At 42.5% G+C, this 14,651-nt stretch overlaps 2 protein-coding genes across 3 annotated transcripts in view; both read right to left on the bottom strand.

Moving 5' to 3' along the window:
- Positions 1–2,622: 2,622 nt before the first annotated feature.
- Positions 2,623–4,713, bottom strand: gpr151 (G protein-coupled receptor 151). The gene has a single exon (XM_004541103.2). It carries the CDS (start codon positions 4,456–4,458, stop codon positions 3,133–3,135), a length of 1,326 nt encoding a protein of 441 aa, XP_004541160.2. The 5' UTR covers positions 4,459–4,713; the 3' UTR covers positions 2,623–3,132.
- Positions 4,714–6,667: 1,954 nt separating this feature from the next.
- Positions 6,668–14,651, bottom strand: part of ppp2r2ba (protein phosphatase 2, regulatory subunit B, beta a) — a 43,126-nt gene continuing 35,142 nt past the window's right edge. For both annotated transcript variants that reach the window (XM_004541099.4, XM_004541100.4), the window contains exons 5-10: positions 13,791–13,968; positions 13,325–13,489; positions 11,206–11,375; positions 10,520–10,611; positions 10,291–10,414; positions 6,668–8,553 (exon numbers count right to left, since the gene is read on the bottom strand). In XM_004541099.4, coding sequence (XP_004541156.1) covers positions 8,398–8,553; positions 10,291–10,414; positions 10,520–10,611; positions 11,206–11,375; positions 13,325–13,489; positions 13,791–13,968 — 885 coding nt within the window. In that variant the 3' untranslated portion in view covers positions 6,668–8,397. The remainder of the gene's footprint in view (positions 8,554–10,290; positions 10,415–10,519; positions 10,612–11,205; positions 11,376–13,324; positions 13,490–13,790; positions 13,969–14,651) is intronic.

The following is a 14,651-nucleotide window of genomic DNA, read 5'->3' on the forward strand; positions in this document are numbered from 1 at the left end:
TTGTACATTTCCCTCTGCTTTCCTGTCACTCACCTGTCACCAGTGTTTGTATAAGTGTAAATGGCATCCCCTCTTAGTAGGGCTAGAAATGCTGAAAGGTGTCTACCTGCCCTTTAGATCTCTGCATCATTCACTGAGATGAAAGCGCTTTGATTTATTCTAATTAAAAGACCATTAAATACCAGGGCCAGACCCCCCAAACCAATCTATCTCCAACACAAAGACAGCCTATCGCATGCACACACATATAGACACATACACAGTAGTTGACTCTCTGTGGACTGAAGAGCCAGGTGATCTTCCACAGGCATTGGTAGGCAAAGGTTTTAGCATGTGGCTTAATTGCAGCCAGCCTCCCCTGCTGAGCGTAATTAGTGTTCGCTACCATGTCACTTCCTGTGGAGGTTCATTTATTAGAGATGATGATTGGCTGTGGGATGAAACGCGGGGGTGACACCCCCGCCTCCCCTCACAGTGGGAGAGGGACACAGCCAGGAGGCCAGTAAAGAGAGGATCTCTCCTGCTGGATGCTCCCCTGCCTTGTATAATGACCTCATTAAACCCAAGTTGTTTTGCCACTTGTCATGTTGATCATTTAACACACACAAAAATTCACTTTTCGCCAGTCGGCCTGAAAATTCCTCTTTGTCCTGACTCTGTTATCAAGCTATTTCACATTTATTATTCAACACTGACACACCGATGCTTTTTTATTGCTTACTTTCTTTCAAAAGTAAATAGGCTGAATTCAGGATGAACTATTTAATGCCAAAAATGGCATACACTAACAGGCAAACACAGGTACTACTAATCAAATTAATGAAGGCTCTATACCTAGATGAGAATCTTTATTAATGTCATTAGTAACACCTGAGTTTATCAAATATTACAGTTTGTGAAATAAAGGAGCAGACACTGGGAGGCAATCGCAGTTTCCCCCACTGCAGCATAATGTTGAGCTGCCTCTTGGTTTATGCGGTGTAAGACCGTAGATCAGCACACTGATATCAGAGTGAACGCAAACCGTTTCTTTGTGGTTATCCATTGTGTAACAGAAATGTGGGTTATTATCGCCGAGAGGCTAATTTGTGCTATGACAATGGCAGTCACTTCACATCAGCACGCGTTTACAGCCAGTCTCTTCATTGCATGCAGTAAGTGTCTCCATTCTCTCATGGAAGAAAAACAGATCAGTTAATCTGTTCCATAGATTTTTTTATTGATTATTTTATTATTATGAAGTAAACACCCGACTGGGGGCATGATTTCCAATATGACAAGTGATGTATGTAAGCTCTGTGGTCTTGAGCAATCACACAGAAGTGTGAGGGAGTTGTTACTTGGGGCAGGTGCAGTCTGATCAGGCACAATAAGTAAAACAAACTCTAATGCACGCACTAAAAAAACGTGTGCATGACACCATTAAATATACAGCTATACTATATTTTGCATATTCGGTCTACATTATAGCATGTAGAGGAAGTGCACAGGCTCCTCTTGGCTGAAAATAAAATGATTTAATGGTAGCATGCAAATCTTGGAACAATACAAAAAAAATCTTATGAAGTTTAATTGAAGGTTTGGGTTCAAGCCTGGAGTTTGATTGTTGTGCACATGCTTTTTGGAAATCACTTCACCTGCCAGTAACTGTGCCAAATGAGCAAGCGAGATGCCTGCCAGATATTAGCAGCTCCTGGGGTTTCTGTTGAAATTGGATAAAATCCCACAACTGCAGATTTACTGGCTCATTTACCAGACTAAATGCTTCAGCCAGAGGTGCCAACAACCATGGCTGTAAATAACATCCGTGTACTTTTGTTAAAGATAGTACAACAGCCACGATTAATGTTCAGTTACTGTTTGTTTTTGTTTTGCAATAACATTGCATTATTTCACCGCTGAAACAGCAGAGGTGAAAACTTCAGTCCACTAATGAGGGTCTAGCTTTTTGTTGCCTTCAGTGTTTATGGTCAGGTCACTACCCCAGGGACTGATGGTGGGTTGTATAGTTAAGTGTTGCTCTGATTGATGTATTTTGCCTCTGGCAATAAAAGGTCAATATAAATGATTAATGAGAGGAAAATGTCATGAGGGAGGGGAAAGAGAAAACAGGGTGATTAGAACCTAAACTTTCCTCTGCTCTCTCTTTTTTTTCAACCTTTTACCCTCATTTTAGGATGTAAAACCCTGAGATTTAACTACACGTAAAAAAATAAGAATGTAGGTCTTTCATTAGGGAGGAGGAGGAAGATTATTCAGAATGGGCTTGAGTGTTAATCACAGCAGCAGACAGACAAATTGATTACAGATCAGCAGAGTTTCCACTCGTGATGTTTATCCCTTTTACTGTGATACCTGTTATGTGTGTTTAAATCAGTGAAGAGAGAATTCCTTGTGAGATTCCAGTAAAACTGCATGTGAGTTCAGGCGACAGCTCTTTCTCTCTAATTATAAAACTTCAGCAAATCTAATGAATACCCTTATGAAAATACATTCAATGACCCGATCAGCTTGAGACATGTTTGATGCATCCCTTTAGGATGCTACTGTATGTGCGTGAGTGCCACTGATTAAACCAATAACAAGAATATTTTTGACACCACAAAAACAACCACACTTGAGTTAAATTTTAATACTCTTTATTAGATCACAAAACAATCCCCACAGATCTTTTCATTTTTGTGCAAAAAAGCTGGTCTACTTTAGCATTACTTTATAACATTCAGAGAGTATTTACATGCAGTTATTGCACAGCTGCAAAAATTATTTTTTATATGTTCAAAGAGCAGCATGAAGTCCAAATAATATAAGCTGGCAAATATTCCACAGAAACACCAGGACATACAGGATATACAGATCTGTTCTACTGTGTAATTTACATAATCATTATTGCCAGAAGTTTCTATGTACAGCCACCAAAAATCACCTTACTCTAAATATAGTAATGCTAACACATTGTTGTGAATTCGGTCGTTTACACAGATATAGATGTAGTCCACATTCACACCGATTGCACTTCTTACCTTTGAATAATACTATAAACACACCTGACAGAATTACAGTTATTTACAGTTCAGCACTCTGCAGTCCTCTCAGCTTCGGTCGGGTGATGATCGGCTGAAAAGGTGGTAGCTATTTTTTTTCCTCTATGCTTTGGTTCTCCCACGGCACAGGGTCGTTTTCCTGTGTGAGTGATCCACCTTCCCTCTCGTGCCAGAACTGCTCCACATCAGGCAAGACGCTCCCATCTTTAAGACTCACGGTGTCCGCTTCCCTCCCTCCTCCTTCTGCTCCGACTTGCTCCGGCTGAGGCTGAGCCTCCCTGGTGGCTTCCTTGCTGCAGCCTGATTGAAGGCTTCTCTCCCCCCGCAGCTGACCTGAGGTCTCTGGTCTAGGACAAGGGGACTGGAGAGTGGTGGGGTTGTGGGGTCCAGGCTTAGGTGGCAGTTGCTTGCGCAGGGTGAGGCGTCTCCAAAGCCCCCTGTAACCCTCTCTGAACTCCTCGGAGAGAGAAAGGACAATGAGAGGGTTTACCAAAGACAGAGAGAAGGTGAGCAGCTGAGCAGAAAGGATAAGGAGAAGGGGAGGAGAGGAAATAAGGGGCTGAGCTCCTTCAGTTTCCTTTTCTGCAATCTGGCGCTCCCAAAGCCACACAACCCAGTGAGGAATCCAGAGGACAGCCATGGCCACAGTGAGGCTGAAAAGCATTAAAGTGAGCTTCCTGGATCTGATCTGTGTACGGAGATTCTGACTCTTACTGGAACGGCGCTGGCACTGGCCATAAGCCTTCCAGAAATACATAAGGGCAATGCTCAGAGGTGCACAGTAGACCCCCAGAGGATACGCTTTCACATACACAGACATGAAATCCTGGGCTTCAGGAGGAACCGTCATTACGCACACCAGCCCACGGATCTCTCTCTGCAGCCGAGCAAACAGCCAGTGTGGGATGGTGACAGTGCAGCCAGACAGCCATATGAAGAAGAGCACCACCAGGATGGAGCCCAGGTGTATGCTCACCTGCTTGTTTGGATTTGACACGTAGCGGTAGCAGGCTTTGGCCATGATGGCCACGGTGAAGCTCTTCACAACCATGCAGGATTGGAGAAACCAGTCGGCTGTCTTGCACACCACCCAGCCTAGATTCCAGCTCGTCTTGGAGTATGAGGCAGCCCTGAAAGGCACTGTAAACATCAGCACCAGCCCATCTGCAAACATCAGGTTGAAAATGAGGGAGTTGATGAGAGACAGTTTGCCTTTGTGCGCATTAGAGAACAGGATGACCATCGCAGTGAGATTGCAAGCCGCGCCCAGGATACAAATGACTCCCAGAATAGCTGGCACCAGGACCCTGAGCTCAGTCGTGTCCAGGTGCTGGAAGGAATCGTGTTCACTAAATGACCACATGTCTACAGAGCTGTTCACCACAGTGCTATTGGTCCCACTAAGCTTATCCATTGTTTCCAGAAGATGCTGATCTGGTCACAAGAAGATAATAAATGAATTTTAAAAAATAATTGAAGGCAGGCAGGAAATGTAGGGGAAAAATGCCCTGGGCGGAAAAAATGTCCAAAAACAATGTGACAATATATCTTGGAGTTTACACCTGTTCAAATTTAAGCACCAGAGAAGCAATGACTTCGCAGTGTACAGAGCACCTGACAGTCCTCTGGTTTATCCCGAGATGCGATGATGCAGCATCTCGAGCAAGTTATAAAGATGCTGTTTGATTGACAGCTGCTGTCCCCAGCTGGCAAAATGTGTGTAGACTACACCCACATGGGGCCAATTAGGAAAATCTCAGCACAGATGAATATACTGGATTGGTGCAAATGATTCATTAAAGTTATGGTCTTAACAGTAATCAGATTCCTTAAATAAGAGTTAAAGGTAACAGTGTCTACCCAAGGCACTACCATAAACTGTGACCTGCATTCACTAGACATCCTGACAGAGTATGTGATTTATCAATGAGGTGGTTGGGACATAATCACAAGCTTCATTTAAAATGTTTCTTTTGTTTTGTTTTTTTTCAAAATTTCATCATATATAAACAACAATAGATATTAATATTGAGCTTCCTCCAACGGGTGGCTGGCCTCTCCCTTAGAGATAGGGTGAGAAGTTCAGCCATCTGGGAGGGACTCAGAGTAGAGCCGCTGCTCTTCCACATCGAAAGGAGCCAGCTGAGGTGGTTCGGGCATCTGACAAGGATGCCTCCTGGGTGAGGTGTTCTGGGCATGTCCCACCGGGAGGAGGCCCCGGGGCAGACCCAGGACACGCTGGAGAGATTATATCTCTCGGCTGGCCTGGGAATGCCTTGGTGTTCCCCCGGATAAGCTGGAGGAGGTGGCTAGGGAGAGGGTGGTCTGGGCTTCTCTGCTTAGGCTGCTGACCCGTGACCCGGCCCCGGATAAAGCGGAAGAAGATGGATGGATGGATATTAATATGAATAAACCAACCAGAACCAATCAGAAGAAGTCTCCTGTAAATGTGCTCAGATGAACAGTTTTTATAATTTTGTCTTTGTAAACCACCACAGTGAATTTGAAGTTAAACACTCATGGCATTAATTGTTTAAGAAATACAGCCCCTCATTTTCAGCGACTCAAATGTAACTTCACAGACTAACATCATTTTAATTTTAACACGTTTTAATACTTGGGTGAAATTCCTTTAAATCAACGAGTGCCTGAAGTCTATCACCAAATGTTGTGTTTCCCTACCAGACCTTTCATTGCAGCCACCTTTAGTTGCTCTAGTTGCATTTTCTTACTATCAGCCTGTCACAAAAACACATAATTTGTTAGAGTTTGACATACAATCATACCAAAGATAAGTTTGAGAGGCATAAAATTATAGTTTTGCAACAACAAGATCTATTAGCTGGAAAACTTCATAGGCAAGTTGAGGACAAAAGGTAGCCAACATCCAAAGAAGAGCTTTGAATGTCTATACTACTCAAAGAAATTACAGAAAGCTTGCCTCAGGATGTTCAGACTGTGGTGAAAAATAAAGATGGTCATAGCAAATACTGATGAAATGACAACAAACAGCCTAAAATGTAGGAATATGTAGTATGAGGTGTGGTCCAGAAATTCATGTGTAGTGAATTAAAGCTGAAAATTGCATCTTGATTGATTTAAAATCCAACATAGTGATATACAGGCACAATATTACAAGTACTTATGGACCAAGCTGTAACTTTGCTTAACCTCCTAGGACCTGGCATCCACATATATGGACATCACATTTTGGGTTATTTAGACCAAAATACCAAAGACCAAAATTTTGCTCTCCTAAGGCCTGATATCCACTTACGAGGACATTATACTGCTACTGTTCTATCAAAATTGTAAACAAATATCCTTATATGTGGCTCTTATTTTTCTTAAAAACAAAAATAAGGTAAAAAAAAAAAAAATCTGTTAATTCTTTGTTTTTACATTCATCAGGCCCCAATCAGCCCAAATATCAAAGAGAAATTAAAAATGCATGCTGTGGAAGAGTTCGGGTCTTAGGAGGTTGAGGAAAATCCCATTTCATCAGCTGGACTGCCTTTATTTGTCTTAATTTTTGTCCACACGAGGGCGCCCTAACACCACAAGCAGAAACGGTCTTAGCCCATAAAACATCTTACATAAAGTTTGATAATTGATTCAGCAGGTGTTAACAGAGAAAGTCCACCAGTGCATGATTTGAACTTGCACATCTTTATTCTTTTTTTTATTCAAAAAAAAGTCCAGTAAGCATAAAGACTGCATGGTATTTCATTGCATTTCAATACATTCTGAGCTATAAAAGTCTTTTTTTTTTTTTTCAATTAGAGTGTCACAAAGGAGGTTGTTTAGAAGACATTACTGTTTAAAGGAATCACACTTAATTATTCCCTGATTTCACAGAGTTCACTTAGACCTTTGACTGCTTTGCTTTACGGGAGTTGGCCGGTAAGAGCCGAGTGCTGAAAGACAATCTGCTACTGTTCCATGTTACCCATTTTCAGCTTGATGAGAAACATGGAAAGGCATTGCAGCAATCTAATATTTATATAAAAAAAACTGAATAGTGCCCCAGATGATCTGCAGATGTACAAATATAGCTATACGCAGGCTGTCAGCTTCATCAGAATCAGATCCAACGCATGCAAAGAAAAAAAAAAGCTATGCTAGCATTGTTAGGCCAAGAAAATCTCAAGTTTTAAATTCAATATGTCAACACGATGAGTCGACCAATCTACAGTCTACAGATCATTTTTAGTACTATCCAAATAAAGAGAAAATGTGGCAAGAAATTTAGAAATGAATGTGACTTTGTTTGTGTCTCTTGCAAACTGACAACATCAGACTGACTTGCAAGGTGAGAGCAACAATTACTTTGTACATATCACAGCATTCTCCCCTGAGCTCACAAGCATGAAACCAGTGCTCTAATGTAGAATTGTGACTACATTGATTCAAGCACTTTTTCTACTTGGGACCTGTGTGGAGCTTTTTTTGTGTGTGTTTGTTTATTTAGAGAGAAAGAAAGAAAGAAAAAGAACAAAAAAAAATCCTAAGTTAACATTTCATTTGAAACATTCACACACTCCCTCCTTGTAGCCATTACCCCTCCTCCCCACCCGACCCTCCCCTCCCCTCCCTTCCACTACATCGAACCCCCACATACCAAAAGAAGGCACCACAGCTTCTAAACAGACTCATTGACCGAGAGAAGGACTTAACAAAAACAAAAGCGTTAAATAAAACCCAATGACACAGCCTGGAAGGGCTTCATTCACATTACAGACTACAGCAGTCTCACAAGGAGACACGAGATTGGTACTAGAAAGACTGTCTGTGTTGTGTCACAGGCAGCGAGAACTCAGTTTCTGCGGGTCAGAGATTAACAGTCTTTTCCTCTTCTGCAGCACATTGCGCTGTTCAGGAATTTTGCCTCAGGTAGAGGCTGCAGGGTTGATCACATGCATTGCAGCATGAGAAGACCGAAAGACAGGGGGCACTGTTGCTACATGACAGTGAGCCACCATCACGTAGGCCTGGTTTCTGTCAGTGTGCTCTATTTTCTGTTCATTGTGCCCACATCTGCCTCTGTCCTTAGGGTCCAGAGTGCTGCTACGTCATAATGTGATGGTAGCAATCCTCTTGTTGCATAAACGCATGGGAAACAATTCTTCGGGTGTCCGCATGGCTAAATAAATTAAATTATAAGTCAAATTGAAGAAGTTCATTCTTGATTTCAAGGAATCAAGTTGTTGCTTCCTAAAACATGTGCTGTCCACTTCCCCCACTTTAGTCACTGGATACTTTTACCCTGGTCGTCATCAGCAGAGTCGGGGAATTCAAGACAGCAGCCCCTTACAGGTGCAGGGTCAGGGGTCAGCAGGGGGCAGGCTGCCCTTTAGTTGACCTTGTCCTGAAAGATGTATAGGTTGTTGGTGGCTGCTACAGCAATGATGTTTTCATGTGGGTGCCACGTCGTGTGAAGGATCTTCTTGCTGAAGTCAAGGCTGTCGACGCTGATCTCATCCTTACGCCGCTTCCCACCTACACACACCTGGAGGACAACAACAAAAATGAAGAGGCATTAAGAAGTGGGAGTGTGGCAGCTCGCACGTTTCACTGATGTCAGTCATTTGAAAGATGACGGGGTGGGTGGGGTGCTGACTAGGCTTGTAGCTGGCGTCAATGGCGTCACTGAGCTGGACCTCTAAACCGTGTTGGTGCTAAGCGTTAAGAGGCCCATGCTCCAGTTTTGGTGAGTTAAAAGTCTGGCTGTATTTATTAGGTATCTGTGTCTGCGAGATATAAATGGATGCATCTTGATAACGAGCCAAGCTAGTGTTAGCTGATAGCTTTGCACCCTTCCAGATATGGTCAGTTTGGTTCAAAAACCTCTAATGGTGATAGCCAAAATGCTAAAAAATAGGACTTAAAAAGGGCTATTACCAACATTTGTTTCAGGTTTGGTCACTTTACAAAGTTGATATAAGATTGAGTTAGCAAATTAGCTAGCCCCATAGCTAGCTGGTATATAATGATGTGCTACGTGATCGCTAGCATGACAAAGTTATGTTAACATAACATAAACAGTAAAGCTGGAGGGCAAACGCTAACAAACGGAGGACTTTTTTCCACACGATAAAAGTTAACATAAGGGTTCCCAATGGTTAGGGGCAAATGCAATTGCATGGCAGAAGACATTACTGTAAACTGACCAAACGTCAGTCAGGAGAACCACCTAGATAATCCATTCACAATACAAGGTTAGTCATTAATATACTGCTGCACGGGCTGGGCTGTAGTTACATCGTAAGGGTTTAAAAACTGAGCTTTAAAGTGATTAGCAGTAATAAAAACCGAGAGAAGCTGACAGTGATCACTGACTGTTTTTAGGGGCTTGTTGAGATTAAATAGAACAAGATACAAAGCATTAAAACATGTTAAAACACATGACAGCCTTATTAAATGCAGACTACTTTGGGCCCGGAAGCAGTATTCATCACGTCATCACTTAAAGACCGGATTACTGCAGTTTGAAACATAAGACTGCACTGTGTACATATACTAAACACATTTCTTTTGTTCATTTGTGTGTTGTATTCAGTCATGATTGTCACTGTTAAGTCAGGTCTGTTTTGATATTGAATTTCTGGACTTGTACAGCAGATTTCTAGTGAGGACATTTTTATCAAAGTTACAGAATATAAGGAGGGGAAGTGAATTGTTTTTAGTGACACCATTACTTTAAAATCTCAAAACCGACTGGTCACAAAAACTGCTGGTATTTACTTAATCCTTTTTTTTTTTTTGTCATAAATGAATATCATAGATGAACTCAAAGACATCTGGAGGTGCCACTTTCAATCAGTGAAAATTACAGCAGGAAATTTCACTATTGACCAGCTTTTTATAGATATTCAATAAATCATTTGGCTTAGGAAATAATTGACAAATTAATCGATTATGACAATCATTGCTTAAACCCTGAACTAATTACATTATCAATGAGTCTGTCAATGATTGCCTCTGATACTTTGGTGAAAACATGTCAGAAAATAGTGAAAATAATGTCAATCACAGGTTTCCAAATTAACAAATTGAATACTTTTGCTTGACAAATCAAAAGATATTAACTGTCACAGATCCACACAATCCAGCAAGAATCACAATTTTGGAGAACCAGTGAATAATTAGCATTTCTCCATTAGAAACTCACTTGCGGTGAGGCATTATAAGACTAAAACCAGATGTCTTTGAATTTAAAAAGGATAACTTGTGTTGGTGATGGTACCTTGCGAGGCTTCAGAATAGCTCTGGGTTTGCTGTTCTCTCTGGATGCTTCCAGTGTGACATCGCGTTTGGTATTTCGGTCGAACATTCGGAAAAAATTGTTGTAAGAGCCGGTCATTATGACGCTGAGGAGGGAAAAAAGAAGAGAGGGGGTGTTATCGAGAGGGGTGGCTGGATGGACCGAGCGGTTGGTAGATCTGGTCGATGGCGGCGCTGAAAAGAAGTCTCACCTGTCTGATCCATTCCAGACGCACTCAAACTTGTCAAAGATGCAGTCGTTTTCGTACAGAGAACACAGCTTACCCCGTAAATAGTCGTGAACCTGAAGAACAAAACCAAAAACATGACAATCTGCAGTACTTTTTGGATCAGTCTTTATAGGCCTTTGGAGTTCTTCGCATTGCCTTTTAGTGGGCAAACACACCGAAACCATAAGCTGCACCACCATATGCTCTGCTTTCAGTAATCCCTCAAGACCTGGTGACCTGTGCTAAGATGCTAGGTAGCAGGTGGAGGCTGAGGTGGAACTGGACAGAGAATCCCTTGAGCCCGGTTGATGGCCTTATCAATCATGATCTGCCCTAAGATGGCTTCCCCTGATCAGACAGCGTGGACGTGACTGCCGTGACCACACAGTGGGAGGTTCTGCCCTCCGGGTTCCATCAGCGCCTATACTATCCGTCTTCTTACGGACATTCAGCTCAATAAGCCCTCCTGGGGTAATTGCTACACATGACACGGTTACAGATTGGCAGGGTGACAGTGAAACAGGATTATATTGAGTGATAAGCCTGAAATCAATAAGTTTTGATTTGATCTGGGCACAGCGGTTATTTACTAACTTCAGCAGCGGAACATTTTCTTTGGAGCCCTCAAGCTATCCAAAAAGCACACGAGAGAACAATGAAAAGCGTACCTGGTACGTCTCGAGCGGCTTGTTCTCCATTTGAAGGTCCCACACCTTTACAGTGAGGTAGTCTCTTGTCATCAGGTAGCGTCCGCTGTGGCTGAACTTCACGTCAGAGATGGATGAGATGATTTCAGAGAAGAAGGAGCGAGTGGATGGATCCTCTGGCTCCTCAAAGTCTACATGTAAAAGAAAATGTATAAAGCAGTTATCTTTCAACAGAAGATTTTACACTGTTGGTGCTCGCTGCTTTAAAGACTTTAAATCGCTTCAAGGAGGAAGATTCGGTTTGGGCAGTGGAGGCTGCTATTAGAAAACAATGACAGCCACGACAATGCCTGGATGCTGAGTTTTCTGCAGCAGCTGCATCTCCTCACAGAATTACATGTGTGTTTAGGGAGATAGTTGTGGGTCAGCATGGTGGGTAAATATTGGTTATGATTCATATTGATTTTGGCAGCTGCTGTTCCGTGTGTAGGCCAGCACGCTGGGGATAACAGACAGGCATTCCATCGTTAGCTGTCAAGTTATTGTTCCTCCTCCTCCTCCTCTTTTCCTCCCACCCTTCCTACCCTCTCTCTCTCTCTCTCTTTAAAAAAAAAACCAAAAAAAAAAAAATTCCCCCACCATTCTCCCCCCACTTCCACTCAATCCCACTCCTCAGCTGAGGCCTGGAGAATAGCTCTGTGATGTGTCAGTGGGGAGTCTAACTAGGGATGCAGTGTGAGAGATGAAAAAAAAATGGGGGGATGAGGAAGGGATAAGAAAAACAAATCAATGTCAAAGTGCTGGGTCCATATGAGCCCTGCTGGATTTGTATGTGCGCGCGCCAGCGAATGCGTGCGAATAAGAGCAAGTGTAATGTGTGCATGTATATATGCATGTGTTATGTGTGCCCCTGCCCTCCCTCCCATCCAGATCCACGGGTGGATAATAGGGTCCCCGGGGAGTCAGCAGGGGGGCTGTTTGGTCCCTCTCTCTATTTGTCCTGGGGCTCAGCTCACTGGCAATCCTCGGCGGCCATTCATCCTTCCTGTAAAACTAACTGATAGCAGCGTGCTCCAGAATTTATTTATTTTTATATATATATATATATATATATATATATATATATATATATATATATATATATATATATATATATATATATATATATATATATCCTTCTATATAGAAGGAGATACACTATGATTGTGACTTTGTGTTGTGTGTGTGTCACAAAAAGGAGGAGTGGTGTGTGAGTGCAGGAGAGAAGGCTTTACATTGCTCTGAGCCGTAAACGTTAATGCAGTGAGACAGTAGGTTGGTATTAACAGACCTCTCCTGAGGCTAACAAGAGCACCTGCCTGCTTTGCCTGTGTGTGTTTGCTACAAGCACCTGTCTAGGAATGGCACACACATGCCAAACAATCAGAGTATGAAGCCGACAACTTCAACTGCCCAATGTCTCCAAATGTAAACATTTTTTTTCCAGCTCTCATGTGATGCTCATGTGAAATTCAACAGGCCGTGTTGGTGCTGGGTCCAGTGGATCCATCAATACGTCTGAGGAAATGAGTGACATTATTGAACAACAGGGTGTGTCCATGAGGGACTAATGCGATTGCTCTTAAGCCATTGATTTCCCAGCAAAAATGTCAATGTATTCATTATTCATTCAGCTAAAGTGTATCCATGTGATGTCAAGCTTCGGAGAAGGCCATTCATTGTTTGAGACGCGCTACAAGATTTATTCGTGTGTTATCAATCGTGGCATATTGAGCAGGGGAAGCCCACATGTCACAGCTGAAAAAAAAAGGTGGAGCTGAGTGTGAATTTACAGCCAAGGTGTGGAATATTGGAATCGGGCTATATTTCCCTTGTTGACTACCATCACCTCAATGGCAATAAAGGCATCGATGGAAATTGTTGATTTTTGCGGTTTTGCGTCCCGTGAATTTTGCAGTTCTCCAGTATCTAAATTTTGTCTGCCTTAAAGGAATAAATTAATACAATAGAACAAAGGTGTTCAGTATTTCAGTGAACCTTTAAAGAATTGTGGCTAGATAAAAACAGCCACGTTTCTGGTAGGTCTACCTGAACACTAAGACACTTATTAAATCTGCTCCCATGATGCTCTGGTACTCACATTTGCAGTGCTTGTCGCAGAGTGCGGCTTGTCTCATGTCACAGAGGCGTATTGAACCTTTGCTGCTACTGTAGGCAAAGGTGTTACACTCCTGCGGGTGGAACTCTGCAGAGGTGATTACTTCCGTCAGCTCCTCCATGTTGGCTGGTTTGATGTCCACAATGTCTGAGAGAGAACCGCTAAGGAACAGAAGACTACAGTGGACATGTAACCCACAGAGTAAAATGAAAAATCGTGCCACTACTGAAATGCAGCCCTGGAAAAAAATACATATTTTATGTACAAACTGTTACTAACAATGATTTTTTTAGAACCTCAAATCTATTTATCACCCTATCATTATTAATTAAAAAGAATTAAGTGTGATTTTGAGTGTTTTTTTCTTCTCTTTTTTGTCTTTTTTAAAAATGAAAACAATGATAATCATAGGAAAAAAAAAAAAAAAAAAAACAGAACAAGAGGATACTGAAGCTGCGGTCGGTGATCTCCAGGTTCCACAGGTTTATCCGAAGGTCATCGGTGGAGATGAAGGTCTGAAGGTCGGAGTTGACAGAGATGGAGTTGATGTGGTAGGTATGGGCGTTGCTGAACACCCGTCTGGCTGTAGCCTCGACCATCAAATCCATAGGCTGAAGCACCGGCACCTGGAGTGAACATTTAAGGGAAAATGTAAAGTAATGCAGACAAATATGCAAGAATAGAAAAATCAGCTTGAGGTTTTTGAGGGTAGTAATTACTAGGCTGGCCTTCTGTGAGTGTATCTGTGTCTATACTTGTGTCGGTGTGTGTGATTGTCCAGATATTTTAGTGAGGACCATTTGGGCAGTTTTGTGTGTGTCTGTGTGTGAGGCACAATCGGATGACTCCGGGGATTTATTTGACATTTACTCCGCAAATCTTAATGACACAGAAGCTCAAGGGCTGCTTGATGAGTTGGTTCAATCAGACCGCAAATATCTCTCTGCTACACAGCTACCCAGTAATCACGCCTCCTTCTCTTTCTCCAAGTCACTCCTGCTTTCTTGTTTGTGTGTGTGTGTCATGGAGAAAGAGAAAATGGAGAGAAATCGAAGGAGGTGGAAAAAAAGACATGGCCCGAGGGCATCGGCAGGCCCTGCTGAGGAATGATAACTGAACTCTGCAGAATTAAGACAAGCTTGCACAGACACACACACACACACACACACGCAGACACACAAGAACCCAGAGTTGCACATTGCTGCTCGGGCTTCAAAGAAGCCCAGTACCAGTCTGCATGCAGCCCCCCGTTGGCCAGATAAAACCCAGACAAAGAGAAGAGAGGGGAGGGAGCGAGGAGAACAAATCG

The sequence above is a fragment of the Maylandia zebra genome, linkage group LG2, assembly GCF_041146795.1.
Source record: "Maylandia zebra isolate NMK-2024a linkage group LG2, Mzebra_GT3a, whole genome shotgun sequence".
Classification (NCBI taxonomy): Eukaryota; Metazoa; Chordata; class Actinopteri; order Cichliformes; family Cichlidae; genus Maylandia; species Maylandia zebra.

Excerpts from the sequence above, each read along its gene's own strand:
- gpr151 (XM_004541103.2), bottom strand. The coding sequence starts at position 4,458 with ATGGATAAGCTTAGTGGGACCAATAGCACTGTGGTGAACAGCTCTGTA.